Consider the following 19,492-nt stretch of genomic DNA (forward strand, 5'->3'; position numbering starts at 1 on the left):
CTCTGGACTGATGAGTCAAAATTTGAAATATTTGGCTGTAGCAGAAGGCAGTTTGTTTGCCGAAGGGCTGAAGAGTGGTACACAAATGAGTGTCTGCAGGCAACAGTGGAGCATGGTGGAGGTTCCTTGCAAGTTTGGGGCTGCATTTCTGCAAATGGAGTTGGGGATTTGGTCAGAATTAATGGTCTCCTCAATGCTGAGAAGTACAGGCAGATACTTATCCATCATGCAATACCATCAGGGAGGCATCTGATTGGCCCCAAATTTATTCTGCAGCATGTCAACGACCCCAAACATACAGCGAAGGTCATTAAGAACTATCTTCAGCATAAAGAAGAACAAGGAGTCCTGGAAGTGATGGTATGGCCCCCACAGAGCCCTGATCTCAACATCATCAAGTCTGTCTGGGATTACATGAAGAGAGAGAAGCAACTGAGGCTGCCTAAATCCACAGAACTGTGGTTAGTTCTCCAAGATGTTTGGGCCAACCTACCTGCCGAGTTCCTTCAAAAACTGTGTGCAAGTGTACCTAGAAGAATTGATGCTGTTTTGAAGGCAAAGGGTGGTCACACCAAATATTGATTTGATGTAGGTTTTTCTTCTGTTCCCTCACTTTGCATTTAGTTAATTGATAAATATAATCTATTAACATGTCTATTTTTGAAAGCATTCTTTCTTTACAGCATTTTTTCACACCTGCCTAAAACTTTTGCACAGTACTACTGTATAATTATTTTTAAATATACAGGGTGATTCATAATTCGCACCCCGTTTTTGTTTCCTCTTCTGTTCCACTCAAACTTTGACACTGAACAACCTTCCAGTGGCCAAACAGTATTCCAGAGTGTCTCTGCCACAGATAAGCTTCCCCCATACATCCTCCTCCACGCTCCCTCCAGCCCCTGCACATGAAACATTATGCATGTTTACCATTTATTTTCTAGACGTATTGGCTTGCATTGAATACCAGTCACTACATTTCTAATGACTGATGTGATTTCCATGGCAACCTAATTCCTTCATGCGACTTTAGGAAGTTGACTGGAGGTACAGCACTGATGTATCTGCTGGGAGCGTTCGATATAAATGGACATTTTCAAAATCTAAAAATATGAACGTTCCATTCTGAGTTCCAAAAGTCTTTGTAAATGTAGTCTTACAATGGAGTTAATGTAACTAATGGGTGTAGAGGATCATTTCACAGGTTATTAATACTACTGCTCTAAAATGTATAAACCTGATTATTTGTGCATCTCATCTGTTATTTTTCCACCACTGTTCATATTATTGCACCCCAGTCTGCTATCTGCAACACTATATTAGTGATTGCTTTATCTTGTGGTCATTGTAATCCACATCATAAGTAATCATGCTCTATTCCGCTATTGGCTTCCCCGGGGATCTCTGAGCGCTCTGTGCCTCCTCTGTCTCTCCGCAGACGCAGTGACCATGGGCTCTGTGTTCGGCCGCAGCACTGCCCTCAACCTGCAGACCTCTCAGCTCAACACCCCACAGGACGCCTCTTGCACACACATCCTGGTCTTCCCCACTTCCGCCACAACCCAGGTGGCACCCGGGACCTACCCCATAGAAGACAACCAAGGTGAGAGGGAGGTGGGGCTGGCACTGCCACTGTGTGACTCTGTGAGGGAAATCGTCTGCCATTCTGTGTGTCGACCGCAGCAAGAAACATCTGTCTGTCTGTGTGTGTGTGTCTCTGTCTGTGTAAACCTGACTGTGTGTAAGTGAGCGTCTGCCTTTCTGAGTGTCTTTTGAAGACATCTTGAACACATTGAAAAAGACATTTGTCATTAAACTTACTTTTTTGTAGGGATGTATTAGATTGAAATGAGGAAATCTAACCCAAGTTATCACACTACAGATAGCATTGCTATTTGAGTTTGTTTTAAGGAAGGTGAAATGTGAACTGGCTTGGTAAGATCTTGTTTGAGCCCGGGGCCGAGCTGCACGAGCCACACCTGCCACTCTGGTGCCAAATTCAGTTATGGTTAATATTGTAACACCCAGCCAGCCATGCTGCCTGAAAGCAGTGACTCAGAGAGACTGGGAGTGTTAGACCTGCTACTATCACACTTCCCTGCCCAGGCTGAGCTATTATAATGCCAGTTTACAGCAGTTCCTAACCTGTTATTAAAGACTAACTCAGGTGCTACTGCATTCATGTGCTATATGTGATTTATGTGCCTGTGTAAATATTTTCTATATATATATATTTTAAAGAGACAAGGAGCAAACTAGCAAACTAGAGATTTTAAAGTTAGTTGGTGTGTTTTAAAGTTAGATTAGCATATAGGTACACATATTATGGAATTCTGAAATTAGACACCCTGTTAAATCCAGGACGTTTTCCTTAAACTCAAATCAAGATCATTTTGGCCCTCAAAAGCTCTCGTGTTTCTTTATAAAGGTTTACCGCATTCATGGTTGTGTGTTTCCCATGGTTATACTATGTATTTCCATAGTTTGTCAGGTTTTTAAATAGGCTTTACCTTACCTCTCTGGGCTTTACAATACTTTGCCTTAACATGTTTTCACTGTGCTTTATACCACTTTGCTATGCTTTTACTATATGACATTTTAAAAAGAGCTAATAAAAGATTCAGTTACTTTGTTATATTAATTTACTACAAATCTTCCAACAATGTTCTCATAATACACCATTTGTTTCAATCAGAGCACCATGATCATGATACCCTGCAAAAATTTCTCTTTCTCCTGGCCAACGCTCCAGAATAAAATATAGAAAAAAAAATATGAGTCATGATGTGTGAATTAACATATGTCAAACCAGTCAGGATTATCTTAAAAAAACATATCCGCTGCGGATAGCAGATATAACAAAGCTAAAGTCACACTCTTCTTGTAAACACTGCCTGGTGTTCTGAGACATTTGAACGAACATTGTAAACGTGTCTAATGGAATTAACCAGACAGGCACTGGATGTTTTTGCTCTGTGTAAATGAATTAAATATTTCTTTTTCCAGTAGTCTCTCCTAAACTTTCTCTGAGTCTAAAACACTTACATCTGGAGCACATATTGAGCCCCATTCTTTAAATTACAATTTACACCATTTATTTTCTGAAAGGAAAAAAAAAACACAACTAAAAGCTGAAAATGAATACCTAACAATTGGCCTGTTATTTATTTCTTGATATCAAACTGAATAAGCACCGTCTTTCACATGAGCATTAATTACTTTGTCCAGCAGGTGGCACAATTGCTTTATCAAATTCTGCAATGCTGTTGCGCATACAAGATGCCTTTATCTACTGGGTGTACAGCTCTCCCTTGTTGTTTCATGATTCAGTAATTCACAAATTCTAGTACTAATCCACTGTATTAGATATTTCACGATGTATTAATGTTTAAGTCAAGTAGCGGAATAAAGAGAGAACACTGTACTTGGTTTTACCCTTATAAAAGTTTACCATGCTAAAATTGCACTGTAATTTCTCAATTTTTCCATGGTTATACTGTTCATTTATCATAGTTTACCATGCTTTGCCATGGTAATATGCTTTACCTTTCAGGGCATTACATTTATTACAGCTTTACAATGTTAAGCTTGCATAAGGGTTTGAAGTAATAATTTGTCTGCAGTGCAGTGCAGATTGATTCAATGTTGGAATTCTGGGATACCTACAGAAATCTAAAGGTGGGCTGCTAATATATTGCCAATGTGCTGCTGTCGTATTCCCAGATGACATGTTTGACATCCCGTTCCCGGACGAGCTGGAGAACGACATTGGGAATGACATGATGCTGATCACCTCCTCCCCGGTCCCCTCCCCGGGGTCCCCCTCAGGGATTGGAGGGGGCTCCCACTTCCAGCACAGCCGGGTGAGCACAGCTTCAGCGTCCCTTCAGATTCATTACTGCCCCCTCCGGCTGTGGAGATACAGTGGAGGCATGCGTACATACATAACTGGGTATTAGCTTATTTGCCATAAGTTATTGGGAGTATCAGATTGTGAAGATATGTAGAGGTGTCTCTCTGGACATCTGTACTGCGTATTGATTTTTGCATACATCTTGAGTTATTCCACAGACTGTAAATCAGTCATTGTAAAATACTATGTTACCGTATTATATTAAATATACATTTAGTGTACTATGATACCAAAATACCTCATGACATCTAGGTCTTAAATACCTCATATTCACAACCATTGCTAATTCTTATTCTATTCTATTCTGTACATATTGTTGATTTACATTATGGTTAACTTTTTCTTCATGCTTACGGCTCTAATACCTGATTGAATGGTTTGCAAACATGAAGTAAAATAGATACCTGAAATCTGTATCAATGATCTGGACAGTTTCTCTACCCAAGAAACGTATTAGTTAATACGATAGCCATGTTAGGTCACAGGTCAAAGTCGCCAACGCATTTAGTGTTTTATATGAATCTAGAAATACTAAAAAAAACATAATAAATTAAAACACAAAAACCTTGACTAGAAATCTTTTTCACCGTCTTGAAATGAAACGTTTGCCCATGAATTGATTTAGTTTCTTTTAGTATTTCTAGATTAATATAAAGGTATTCTATCCCCTTACATTGAGCCCCACGGGTAGGCTTGTTTTTTGTTCACAAACCTCCCAATACATAGTTAATGTCATTATCACCAACCTGTCAGGGAAGCCCATTGATTGCAACAATGCGCTAATGAACATTCTAGTGTCATCTGACAGATATTGTGGGGGGTAATAATTATTTCCACCCATTGCAATACTTGTACAATCTGTGTACGAGAAATTCAAGTTGAAAAAACGGTATCATTGATTTGGATATATCAATATATATCCAAATGGATGGGAGGCTAATGGTAATGCTATTGCTGCTAATAAGAAGGAAGATTTTGTTAAACTCTGGTTGTTATGCCTTTGAACAGTCCCTTTTGAAACTCCTGCTGCTGTTTGTTTTTTAAGACTTTTGGTTTGTAAAGGTTTGTATGCTGTGTACACATTGTAAAATCTGACAATTACAACATCAAAGGCTGAAGGCACGTTGTTAGTGGCAGTAACATTCCCAGTGCCTGCAGGCTGGCTGTTCTGCTACAGCAAGCAGGACTGTGCAACACAGAGAATGCACAGTTGTATATTAACCAGGCCCTGGTAATTGAGGTTGTAATTCTCAGCTTAGAAAAGCCACCGTCGATGATCATTAGAGCTCAGGTCCGCAGAGGTTGGCCTCTTTTCTGCATAAGCAGCAATTGATTAGTGGTTCAGTGGCCTCTGTGTGCAATCCCTCAGCTAACCGCTAGGCCACCCCAGAGCTGTTAAAGTAATTGTAGCTAACAGTATTATTCCATTTACCTGTCAAGCACTTCCATTTACCATATAGGTCTCAACTGTTTTGAAAGAAAGACATGTTCTAGCAAACACACTGGTACTACACTAGGTTAAAGAACCTACAGTAGGTCTCAATTTGCTTGCTTTGCCTTCCAGGAAGTCTACAACTGCTTTACTTTGTTGGTCATTTCACCCCAGCAGACTCTTCAGGGTCAATGCATCTAACTGGCTGCAAAACAGTTTTGTGCATTATGGGAAGCAGCCAGTTGGTTACTCGCAGGAAAGAAGGCCTTAAAGGGATTGGCACAATTTGCTTGCATTGAGTAAGGAGATTATACAGGACATCCGGAGGCCACACTGCTTCCGAGATCAACCTGTCCTGCCTGCCCCCAGCGCCCAGCTCTCTCCCTCAGTCTAACCCTGTGCTGTGTCTGTCCTCAGAGTCAAGGAGAGAGGCTGCTGTCCCGGGAGGCCCCGGAGGAGCTCAAGCAGCAGCCGCTGGCTCTCGGCTACTATGTCTCCACTGCCAAGGCTGACAACCTGCCCCAGTGGTTCTGGGCATCCTGCCCGCAGGCACAGTACCAGTGCCCGCTCTTTCTCAAGGTAAGGCTGCCAGCACTCTTACAGAGGGCATCAACAAGCTACCTTCACTGCTGCTGGGGACTGATGGACTTAGCCTGCACTCCCATTCAAAATGTGCGCCTTGTGTTTCTAACAACAATAACAACAACTCAAATCCACTGAGCTACTCAAACCCACTGCCTTCCACACTGCACCTTTGCACTCTAACCACTGAGCTACTCAAACCCACTGCCTCCCACACTGCAGCCCAGCAGCCTCACCACTGAGCTACTCAAACCCACTGCCTTCCACACTGCAGCCCAGCACTCTCAGAACTGAGATACTCAAACCCACTGCCTTCCACACTGCAGCCCAGCACTCTCATCACTGAGCTACTCAAACCCACTGCCTTCCACACTGCAGCCCAGCACTTTCTTTCTCTAACAAGTGAATTACTCAGACCCACCCTCGTTCACTCACAATTTCTCTCTGTTCCTACAGGCTTCCCTTCACCACCACATCTCGGTAGCTCACACAGACGAGCTCATCTTGAACAAGAACTCCCAAAGGACCCCCCACCCACTCGACTCTAAGACCACCTCTGATGTGTTGAGGTAAGAAGCTGAAATGCCCTGAAATCCATTTAAATAATACAGTATTGTATAGCAGTGATTAAAACAGTACATGGAATATTACACAGATCCAATTCCAAGTCTCTATGGTCACTGTACCAAAGCATGTTTCTTTCTTAGTTTATATCAAGGTTTTTATTTTACTACATTGTAGAATGCTTAAACAAAGATTTTTTTTTTAAAACGGTGTAAATTGAACGGCTCATTCCAGGATGCGTAGCATTTATTTAATTTGTTTTTGTAGCTCTGCTGTATATCATAAACCACTTCAGAGTGTCTGAGTATTGGAAACTCAAGCAGGAGCTAACAGAACCCTTCACTTTGACCTGTCACCTAATATGGCTGCCATTTTGTGATCATGAGCCTGGTGATAAAGACCTTTGATTATACTGATATCTTACATGTTACAAAACTGTATTCTATCATTTTAAACAAGAAAAATGAGATGCATATTTGCAGGGGTGTATAAACACTCCATGCTAAATGTGTCGTTTACCTGTGATGGCGACCATGTTGAGGTTTTTTAGGTTTATCCATAATAGACAAGGGCGTAGGTTTGGTTTGAACATTGGTGGGGACACAATTTTCTAGTGGGGTGGAGTCGCGGTTGCTAGGGGGGTTCAGGGGCGTGCCCCCCCTGGGAAGACATTTTTTAGGAGACAGCTGTTAAATGGTCACTTCTGGTGGCTTGAAATGAATGAATCGAGGATAATCTGATTGACATGAAGTTGGCTGGTATACACTCAAAACACTATGATAAAGTGGCCCTCCTGGAAGCTGGTTTGACATCCCTGCTATAGAATTACTAATAACCTGAATTATAACCTATCCCAGCCTTACTGTAAGCTACCATTACCCCTACCACTACAAGCATGAGCACATGCACGCTCACGTGCTCTGCCTACCTCTCCTGTGTCTGTGCTGCTGCTCGTACCTGGGTACATTGCTTCATTCACCTGATAAAATAATAAATTGATGCATGCCATATAGAGAGAAAATATATGGCTATGCTAACTTTATTTGCTGAGTATTACTATACAGCATTAGCCTACTATCATATCACAATGTGCCTCAAACAATAATATATCTCAAAACTGAGTCTAACACTTTCACTGTTATAATCACTAAGCCATTACAGACCTCACCTGCGACCCTGTTGCTCCACCTGCCTCTGTACTGCTTTTACCAGGTTGCACTGCTTCACTCGCCTGATAAAATGATAAATTAATGCATGCTGTTTAGAGAGAAAGTATGACTCTGCTAACTTCATTAGTAAATTATTTTTTCATTTGCTATGAGAATCATTATCAATTGTGTTTATTACTTTAACAACATCTTCCTACTTACACTTTGACTTCTTGTAAAAAAAACTTCCTTATGTCCATCTTTATTTTTTTGGCTGCCATTATGCTTTAGTCACCTAAAGCCAAATTGAAGTGATTAGCTAACGTTAGTTGGTTGACGATATCAAAACATGCTCACGCACACTCACTCTCACTCTCTATCTCTCTCTATCTCTCTCTCTCTCTCTCTCTTTCACTCACACACACATAATGATTTAGCTGTGAAACAAGCTAGCTAGCCACCAAGGACGTGGGGTTAGCAGCTAGCAATGGGTCGCTAACGTAATAAACCTACTTACCTACCCATTAGGTAGGTAGGTAGGTTTATTCTCTCAAACTATGTTGCTGACGAGCTGACAATACCTTCATCCCCGGCACCTGGCTTTCATTCAGTCAGTGGCTCACACTCATTATCAGACTGACCGGCAAGCGGCAGCTTCAGATGAGCGTCTTTCCAGAGTCCAGCCTAAGCCAGCGGGTCTCAACCTTTTTTTACTCACGCCCCACTGAAATTTATTTTTATCTCAACCCCCCCGGGTAATTTGACTTTTTAATATATATTTTTTTATGACTACCTATATAATATAGAGCGTTTATTTAGCCGCCTGGATAGTCACACTGTCCATTCAATCAAATATATGTTTGTGTTCGCTTTTTACACACACGATACATTAACCAACAAACACAAAATAAATATCGAATTTAACTGATTACATTTGTTCTTATTTTTCAAATAAATGTGAAAAATGTGGCACAATATACACCGTTTAAGATTGACTAGAATGTTCCTTATTTTAAACCCGGAGAATCACCTTTAACTCCCGAGTCCTTGTGCATTTTCGCGCCTCAATAAAAACAACACCAGACTGCTTGGTCCCTGACGTCAGCCGCGCACTGAGTCCGTGTTCAGTGATGCATTATGGAATTTGTAGTTTTCTTGTCTGCTGATTACACCCCAAAACCCCACAAAAACCTACAAATCCCAGGGTGCCATTCTTTTTAAAGCTATCTCTTTTTCTCTCTTTAATAACTCGCTGCACTCAAAGGGCGAAATCGGGAGTATCGTTTGGCACGTCACTGTTATTATTACTAGTACGTTATTATTCAAACGTTCACCGCGCCCCCGGTTGAGAACCTAGTGCCTAAGCCAATCAAATTAGCGTTTTTTTTTTGTTTTTTTTTTGGAGGAGGGAGGAGCAACGAGGGGATCGTGAGAGAGTTAACCCTTTGTGGAGCGGATAAAATAACATGACAAAAGACGTTTCAGATTTATCAAAATTATTGGTAGGGACAATTCAACGGTCCCTTGACATTGGTAGGGACATGTCCCTACCGTCCCTAGCTAAATCTACGCCGGTGATAATAGAGACAGCACAAATATTTTCATCTAAATAAAAAATCTAAATTTTGTGGACACAATTTAATGAAGTGCAGCCATGCTTTAGAAACCCTTAATGAAACTGTAGCTGGGAACCACAGGTAAAAGACTGTGCAGTTTGTGTTTAGTCTTATAACGAGATTACAAGTGCTAGTGGAATGGCGTTATAGGGCAAAGTAATCTGTTCTGCGGTATAAAGGGCTGCCTTATAACGAAGGAGCAGTGTACATACTTCACAACCAATGCTCATTTTTTCACTTATCCATTTTACTTCATGTTTATAAGTCTTTGTATCAAAGATGTCATTATCTTACACTCCGCCCCGTGTTTTGTTTGCGATCTAGTTTTCCGATGGTAGAGAATGGATGTGCTCTACTAAAGACGCTTCACACCAGTAATGTCTGTCTCCTTTCTCTTCACCCAGGTTTGTCCTGGAGCAGTACAACTCTCTGTCCTGGCTCACCTGCAGCCCTGCCACCCAAGACCGCCGCTCCTGCCTGCCCGTCCACTTTGTGGTCCTCACACAGATGTACAATGCCATCCTGAACATGCTTTAGCAGAGGGAGAGGGCACGCTGCCCAATCCTCCATATGTATATTTAAAAAAAAAAATGAAGACGATGCCATTTCTGAGCTGGTAAAGAGGCTCGGTGCACTGACAGGGAAAGCCACACTGGCTGACCATCTGCACTTAAGTACTTTGAGAGTAAACCCAGCAAGGGCTGCAACCTGCCAAGACAGGGTCCCATTTGAGGAGGACCAAGCCATTCCTAATGGACTAAAGAATGGATTCAATCCAATACAGCACCCACGGTACTGCCCAGTTCTGTTGCACTATCCAATCACATTTCCAGACAAAGAAAGACACAACTCTAAAACCAAACTCGCTTTTGACCTGCGCCTCCTAATTGATGATGAAAGGCATGAGAGGCAGGTGAATTAGTCTGCTATACCTCCTAGACCCTTATGGACATCAGTCAGTCTTTTTTGAGAGAGGCCCAGACTGAATGGCAGGCAGGGGATGTTCAGGTACAAGGTGTGTCAGAGTGCCTGCCTCACTGTAACCAGCGCCACTGCCTCTCAACTTTCATGAGCACTACACTCAGAAGCACCAACGTGAAGGCAATCTATAAAAAACATGTAATAAACACTTACTTTAAAACACATTTTAGATACCCTGGAAAGATTTGAATATCGCAACAGAGCAGTAGGTGTATTTTTCATAATTCATTCTAAATCTTAATGACACATCTTTGCTGGTTTCTCCCAAGTCAATCCAGCCAACCACTGTTCATTTAAAGAGATTTCATATCTTATTAACACATTTCCTAGATGATATCATCCTTACCCTAGAATACAGTGTTTTATTTGAGAAGTTGAGTGTGTGATTGTCTGCCTAAAGCAAACATACACAAAACTGTCAAACATGTTGGCTAATGCCTTCATTAGTGTTGTCTTAGAATGAATTTGTTTGATTTTGGCATGGATTATTTCAGCAGATGGAAGAAAATTTAGCCAACAAATTCTGGGCAGGACTGCAGCTAAGTAATCGATCAGCAATCCCCCTGCTCCTGAGACGGGCTTAAACATAGACTTCTGTGTAACTTCATGCTTACAGATGGATTCATAAAACTTAGTGTGAGTTTTAAGCGGCTATAGTCAAACAGACAAACATTTTACCTTTTATTTCCACTCAAGACATCTTGGTTTTGAAAGCTATTTTATATACAGTCTTTACTGATCACAATACCAGTGAGAACCCTTTATCAAAAATGGTTTCTTACTAGTACTTTGGTACTGTAACAATGATTAATTTTATAAGGTCAAGCATGTTTATTCAGACTACGGTTTAATTGTGCCAAAAAGAAAACAGTCTCTGACCAATATTGAAGAAGATAAATAAAAATAAATCATTAAATACAGTTTACAAATGGCTTGGAGAAATCAGTTTTACCTGTGTTAAAAGTGCTTATTGCACTAATTAAACAAATAGTTGTCAATTAAACAAATAATCTGTCAAGCTATTTACAGTATAAGGCAGGTTTCAGTTCAGGCTTGTATTAGTTAATAGCCGAGAATAATATAGTACACAGCAACAAGAAGACTAATGCACTCCAATTAACACTCGTTTTGGATTTCCTTACCTAAAGGTAACAGTAAGGTCGTCCAGGATTAGTGCTAATCAGGGTCTCTGAAACCAGCCATTGAGGTTTAGAGGAGATGGGCAAGTTGTAGCCGCTGCTTTTATGAATATAGCTCTAAGTGTTAGGTAGTTGTTGAAAGTCGCACTGAGCTGTATGAATCCAGGTGTTTGCATGACTGTCTTTGGAAACATGCTTGGACAGGTTACTGTGTATACTGCTCTATTCCTCTGCTGTGTCTTGTGTTGTGTGCTTTGACTTCCAGACAAGCTCAAAACCCAGTAAAGGAAAGTGGCCACCCTCTATGAAATCCCAGCCATGCTAGTTCTGGACTGCTGGCTCACATGACTGGAAAGCTGTCCGATAGTTGGCAATGTTGGTTCAGTAATCAATTTAAAAAGTCAAGTGCTTGATATCTGCATTCTTTGGAATGCCTCAAATGGGACATTTGTATTTGTCAGTGTTGTAATTAATAATGCCAGCCCAAGAACGGTGTTCATTAAACTCTCATGGTGATGTTCTTCCAGTTTTAAAACAGTTGCAGCTCAGATGTCTTGCACTGCTTACCTTAGGAAGTATTTTTGATTCAAAGTGTCGCGACTGTCTTGTGATACTTGATTTTTGTGTTCAGCAAGGACCTAAAGAAACATAAAAATCAGGGGGAGAGGAACTACATCTAATTTGTAAAGTGATACATTTGAGGCACTGTGTTTTTTAAGGTGACTCTTATTATATCTAACTGTAGATATAAACTGAAATTTAAAAATAAAAAATTGTTGTGAATAGTGTAAAATTGACATTTAAAAGAATTCTGAGCTATTTTTTATTATTCAAAACATAAAAAAATGAGAAAAAAACACAAGGCCTTTATTAAATACAATTTAAAAAATAAAGTTAATAAATATTTGTAAAGTAGTCACATTTGTATTTTTTAAGTTTTCACTTTTTGTCTTCTTCCCTCCCTGAATCAAACTTTTGGGTGAATAGGTTATATTTTTAATTTCTTGTTGTTGTTGTTGTTGTTGTTGTTTTTTATTATTATTATTATTATTATTATTATTATTATTATTATTATGAAATAATAACAAGGTTATTATATACATTTTTTTAATTGAAAATACATCTCCATGCTTCTTGTTATTTAAGATTTAAGTTAAAGAAACAAAATCTGTATATTTATATGTTTTTTGCTGCAAAAAACAAAACAAATCTTGATGTTGTTGGCAATAGATTTAAGAAAATATATATTTCAGCATTAAAAATGGTATTGTATATTTAATAAATATGCATTATTTTAGTGGTGGTTTTAAATCAAATGAAGCATTCAAGCCCTGTTATTATTTTCATTTTTACAAACATTTATTTCCAAATATACTAGCATGCATGTATGTATATTTCAGAATATTTTTCAATTTTAATAGCTGTACATTTCATGCCAGTTTCATTTTTCTTTTGTGATTCCTCTTTTTTGCTGTGGGCTTTTTTTATTTTTTATTTTATAAAAATATAACATTAAAAATAAGAAACAAAAAATATGAATTTCATGAGGTTCTTGTATTGCCGAAACAAGTACACTAAAAAGCAAGTTTGATACACCTGTCATCATTTTAAATATCATTCAGATCTATCTTGGGAAAGAGATATCTGTATCTTTTACACTCTTTTTTAAAAAGAAGTAAATTATTAAATTATCGAAAAAATGAAATGCCTGGTTTCTTATTTATTTGCAATTGTGTCAAAGATAGATCACACCCTGTATGCTCCTGACTGGACTGTTTTTATCTCCCCTAGACCCAATGAAGAGCAACCAGACTAATCCCAGTTGAAAGGAACAAAGAATTCAGGTGGACTTGATTGAAGTCTTTAAAATCTTAAAAGGAGATGACAATGTTTACCCTAACCAATACTTTAAGCACAGCTCAGAAACCATAAGGAGGTTAAGTGAAAAGTGTGGTTACGGAAGGGGTTACCTAGCAATGTTGTTGATGCTGAATCATTGGGATCCTTTAAGACTTGTTATGAGATCAACCAGCTACTAGGAACCCAATAAGCACTGATGGTAAATGTGTTCTTACTGCACATGTTTATTTTGTCAACCCACTGGGAATGGGATTGAAGACGTCCTGATGGACTGGTATGTCGGATGATGAATCTCAGTTAATGGGATTGAAGACATCCCGATGGACTGGTATGTATGATGATCAATCTCATTTAATGAGATTGAAGACGTCCCGATGGACTGGTGTGTATGATGACCAATCTAATTTACATTCTGTAATGCATTGTTGTTGACATTGACCTCTGCTACAGTGTACACTTCAGCGATAAGATTAGGACTGGTAGGGTAAGGAAACTGACTCCTGAGATGAATCCCTGAAACATAGTCAAGGGCTGTTTCAGCTAGCTTTAAAATATTTAGTACCCAGCAGTGTTCTATGATTCTCAGAGTAAAATTGCACTATGGATGTTATCGATAACACCTCTGCGCCTCTGCCATTGTTTTAAACTCTGTATCAATGATCCAGATCTTTTTCACATATCCATTATACTTCACATTATCAAATCATTTGATCTGATATGACATTCCCCTTAGGTCATGGCATGAGTTATGTGTGATTTGGTCTATGAAATTCATCATCCAAATCATGCAATATAGTATTCAGTCTATTTTTAATATTGAAGGACAAATTTAGTTGACATAAACATAATTATTCTGATAATTTTATGCCACTAACATTTAAAGTTGTTATCACAGTGCACAATTGCTGACTCAAATAAAACGTTGCCTTTCAGATTGAAAACATATACAAGATTTATTGATTTTTATTAAGTACATTTCACAACTTCCCCCAAAAATCCCCCAAACACTTTCATTTAAATAGCATTTTAATACAAGCAGAAAACATGCTAAAAAAATCAATAAAAAATACAATTAGCAACCCAAAAAAAAGGAAATCACATATCAGTAGCAAATCCAAATTGTGACAAAAAAATGTTAGCATAAACTTAATTGGTTAATTTAAAATAGTTGTGTAAAGGATTCCAACTAACTACTCCTGAAAATTCAAATTAATGGCAACTAAATTTAGATGAGATCTTAGGAATTACCAATGTAAGAAACATCAGATTTTGATGAAGAACAGTATATAGTTTCTGGAGATCGTGCAACTTTGCTCATCATTGTTCTATAACAAAGTATATACCCGTGTTTAAGATGTCTAGTATTCAAAGAAGGCCAACTGAACAGTACAGAAATCAGGAAGAGTGAGTGTTTAACTGAGTGTGTTGGTTACACGCTGCAGTCACAGTGCTACAGAGATTAACTTGCCTGCACACCCTAGAGGCAAACTTTGAACACAAAACTACCCATTCATTTGAGATTAATGGTGCGTTGGAAGTGTAAAGAAAGAAACAAAGTTTATAACACCTGGAGCATCGAGAGAGCTTGGCAATGTAGAGCTGGAATGAACGGTTGCACTGCTGTGCTGTGAGTAGGGTTGCCATCTTTTCCACAGACCAAACCCAGACATATTTCTCAGTCAGCCTACTGTCTATCAAAACTGTATACTGTAATGCAGTTTAACACAATACCACCAGATCTCGGTACAAATCAATAGTCATGCAGTATACACAGTATTGTGCTGTTGATACTTCTAGCAGTCGAACTTGCAAGCTATTGTGGATACAGTGACACATGCAGGCGCAATTCACTAGTTCATTGTAATTAGGGCTTTAACTTTTTGGTTTTTATTTTCTAAATCGCTAACTCCCTTTTTAATTAAAGACTCAGTTTTAAGATTTTTTTTTCTTTGCTCAAATCAATTTTATATGATGGACTTGCTATCAGTGTACACTCGTGGGTATTTTATGCTGAAAAGAAAATCTGTCAGGACAACTGTTAAATGAGTGAAAATAACAAAAGCACAACGATAAACTAGGCGACAGCAAGAATGAAATGCAATTATCGTAATTTGTCACGTCTGAAATAAAAATTAAGTGAAACAGAATCAGTCTCAGTCAAGATATGAAGGTAAAAAAACAAGTGACATCGTTTTGTAATTAACAGCTTTTTCTGAGTTTAATTAGGAAACAAAATCGGCTCAAAATAAATTTAAAGGAACGTCATGTGATCAAAAATAAAACCCGGAAACTTCAAGCCCTAATTATATGTAAATGTATGTATATCACGGTACGTTAGAGGCTAACCTTACCTGAGACGAGTAGTATCTGTGGTGATGAGTAACGTCGTGTTAAATCAAAGCGACGGTGCGGTCTACCTGTTTTGTTTTGTTTTTTCCACAAATAAGTTTTCAATTATGTCTGGACCTGAAAAGCCCATTTGTGACGGTCAGAATTATTTTACAGCCATTATGTCATGGCAAGTTTCGCCCCCTCTAAAATAAATATTAACAAACGTATTAATAGATGGTAAAAACTACAAAACAACATCACTATCGGTTGTGTGTCGGTAAAAAGAGACAAAAAGAGACAAAGTGAGTCAAAATGTACTCAAATTTAGTTCTGGGTTTTCAATGTTACAAATAACTGAGCTAAGGCAAAATATGTAAAGCATATTATAAATACACACATGCATAGATTTGGTTTAATTGACATTATATATCGTAATTAAACCATATTTTATGTATTTTTGTATTTACTGTTATGTATCAATCACAAGATCAATGTAAAGCTTCCAGAGATGAGAAATAACAAAGCAATACAAATATAAACATTACGACTAAATGGGTCAATGACAATTCGTTCTTGACAAGGTTTTATGGAATCCCCAAACCTCCAGAAGAGTGTTGTCTTTTTTAAACCAATCAGAATGAACTAACGCAGGGAGAAGATCGCTCAGTGTGAACTACAGCCTGCGTCCGTTCGTAGCGTCCGTCTGAATCTGGGCATTTCAAATGGGAGATAACACAGACTAAACACCTAAACAAAAAATATTGTTATGCACAAAGAGTAAAAGACCAAATCATTCTTTAACTGCTTAGTGTGGACACATCGGACAGTATTTTTAAAGCATTTCCTCCATTCTTGAATTAACTCTTAGTTTTTAAAAAGAAAAAGTATTATATTAATTTACAAAATTAAAAACAAAAACACCTTGAGAGTTCTGAATAGAACTTGAAATCTGCCTGTATTTACTTTAACATGGCCCATGTATAATAAGTAGAGCACTGTATGAAGCTAAAATAACAACTTTCTATAGAGATTTTTTTCTGTCATAACAAGATTATAGTGGAGGCGTCTGTACATGTTTACATATACCTAGACAAACACTTACCTCACTGCGATGGAACTTGGTAGAATACTAAGCATTGCACCAGGACAGGAGCATGGCAGGATTCAGAACAACACCAGCACAGCACAGCATTGCACCAGGACAGGAGCATGGCAGGATTCAGAACAACACCAGCACAGCATTGCACCAGGACAGGAGCATGGCAGGATTCAGAACAACACCAGCACAGCATTGCACCAGGACAGGAGCATGGCAGGATTCAGAACAACACCAGCACAGCACAGCGTTGCACCAGGACAGGAGCATGGCAGGATTCAGAACAACACCAGCACAGCATTGCACCAGGACAGAAGCATGGCAGGATTCAGAACAACACCAGCACAGCACAGCATTGCACCAGGACAGGAGCATGGCAGGATTCAGAACAACACCAGCACAGCATTGCACCAGGACAGAAGCATGGCAGGATTCAGAACAACACCAGCACAGCATTGCACCAGGACAGGAGCATGGCAGGATTCAGAACAACACCAGCACAGCACAGCGTTGCACCAGGACAGGAGCATGGCAGGATTCAGAACAACACCAGCACAGCACAGCATTGCACCAGGACAGGAGCATGGCAGGATTCAGAACAACACCAGCACAGCATTGCACCAGGACAGAAGCATGGCAGGATTCAGAACAACACCAGCACAGCATTGCACCAGGACAGAAGCATGGCAGGATTCAGAACAACACCAGCACAGCATTGCACCAGGACAGGAGCATGGCAGGATTCAGAACAACACCAGCACAGCACAGCGTTGCACCAGGACAGGAGCATGGCAGGATTCAGAACAACACCAGCACAGCATTGCACCAGGACAGAAGCATGGCAGGATTCAGAACAACACCAGCACAGCATTGCACCAGGACAGGAGCATGGCAGGATTCAGAACAATACCAGCACAGCATTGCACCAGGACATGAGCATGGCAGGATTCAGAACAACACCAGCACAGCATTGCACCAGGACAGGAGCATGGCAGGATTCAGAACAACACCAGCACAGCATTGCACCAGGACAGGAGCATGGCAGGATTCAGAACACCACCAGCACAGCATTGCACCAGGACAGGAGCATGGCAGGATTCAGAACAACACCAGCACAGCACAGCATTGCACCAGGCCAGGAGCATGGCAGGATTCAGAACACCAGCACAGCATTGCACCAGTCTATCTATCTATCTATCTATCTATCTATCTATCTATCTATCTATCTATCTATCTATCTATATACAGGGTAAACAATGCATCATAGCAAAATCAGCGTTATTACATTTGTAGTTTGTTCTCTGTTTGTAATAATGCCATATTTTGAAAGAATTTACTCCTATCTTTTAAAACTAGAACCAAACAACTAAGTACAATAATCCAAGTTCTCTTCAGTGGCCTCATGTTGTAACATTGACATGATAAAATAGGACTTAATTAAAGACTGAAAATAAGACTTTGAAAGCATGGCCCATAGTGGCTTTTTAAATATATATATATATATATATCACCCTAGAATTAGAAAAAAGCCGCTTAGTGTCCCTGAGGTGCTCACCTGGTAAAGGCATGACTGCGTGGAGGGCAGGGTGGATCACTGCACACATGAGATAAACTAGGCGGTAGCATTAAATACCGTGATTAAATATTCACAGCGTTATACAGTACATGAACAGAGTAAAAGTAAAACAGGATTAAATATATGTTCTTACCTTTCCCAAAGTTTTTCTAATCCTCTTCATCAACGTCCACCGCAAGCACTGAAGAAGGCAGTACTGTGTTTTCAAATGATGGCACTCGATGCCGTCGTCCTTACACCACAGTGTCAGACGTCTTCACCTTACTCATTTGTTTGTTTATTTGACAGGGACAATTTTTTAACATTTATGACGTGTCTGATGATGTATTGCACCCTGTGAGAGGGTGTGTGGTTGGTTCACCGAGGACACAGGAGACAAGAGAGTGTCTTTGGGACGCCACCAAGGCACACAAGATTTATTATTCACAAACAAGTGATGGGTACTGTGTGTGTTGAAATTATAATCCATAATCAAAACAGAAAACAAAACACTGCAATAAAACTACAGAAAAGTGCTTCTTACGAGTGATACTGACGTTCTCCTATTCCTTATCACTTTATTGGGGTTCCCAGATCCCCCCCTGAGCTAAAAGTAAATCATGTCCCCGGGACTATACGTCACCAGTATGGGGCACGTAGGACCCAATAGCCTGGCTGTGGACTTCAGCCGGCTCTGCTTCCGGCTCTCTTTCTCCATGGCCATCTGTTGCTGTCTTTGCAATAGGCAGCTTTTCGCTGTTTTCTTGCCCGAAAGCCAGCACAGAACTCCCCTGTCACATATCCTCTCCCTCAGAATGGCACTACCGGTTTATTAAAAAATTCTACAACCCCATACCCAAAAATCTGCGTTTTGATGCAGTTTTCCTGATCGGTGAACTACCCTGAAGGCATAGTGAAGTGTCGCCCCAGGAGGTAGTACCAGAGTGCCTCGACTGCCCATTTTACTGCCAGACACTCCTTCTCTATGGTACTATAGTGCCTTTACGGGGATTGTGGTTCCTGCTGATATACAGGACCCGGTGTTCACTTCCTCACACCTCCTGAGACAACATTGTCCCGAGACCTGTCTCTGACGCATATGTCTGCACAGTGAACCTCCTACTGAAACTGGCTTGCTACACAATCTATTCTTCAGAACGACAAAGGCCCTCTGACACGGCTCCATCCACTGGACCGTATTTGGGGCAGCCTTCCGGATGAGGTCCATCAAGGGAGCGGCGAGACTGGAGAAGTTCGGGGTGAACTTGCGATAAT

At 39.9% G+C, this 19,492-nt stretch overlaps 1 protein-coding gene across 2 annotated transcripts in view; it reads left to right on the forward strand.

The window, feature by feature from the left end:
• The window catches only part of LOC117426866 (mediator of RNA polymerase II transcription subunit 13-like), a 131,641-nt gene extending 118,563 nt beyond the window's left edge, over positions 1-13,078 (forward strand). For both annotated transcript variants that reach the window (XM_059033352.1, XM_059033354.1), the window contains exons 27-31: positions 1,439-1,603; positions 3,724-3,863; positions 5,763-5,924; positions 6,384-6,496; positions 9,660-13,078. In XM_059033352.1, the coding sequence (XP_058889335.1) occupies positions 1,439-1,603; positions 3,724-3,863; positions 5,763-5,924; positions 6,384-6,496; positions 9,660-9,792 (713 nt within the window). In that variant the 3' untranslated portion in view covers positions 9,793-13,078. The remainder of the gene's footprint in view (positions 1-1,438; positions 1,604-3,723; positions 3,864-5,762; positions 5,925-6,383; positions 6,497-9,659) is intronic.
• The last annotated feature ends 6,414 nt before the right edge of the window (positions 13,079-19,492 follow it).

Source organism: Acipenser ruthenus, chromosome 11, assembly GCF_902713425.1.
Source record: "Acipenser ruthenus chromosome 11, fAciRut3.2 maternal haplotype, whole genome shotgun sequence".
Classification (NCBI taxonomy): domain Eukaryota; kingdom Metazoa; phylum Chordata; class Actinopteri; order Acipenseriformes; family Acipenseridae; genus Acipenser; species Acipenser ruthenus.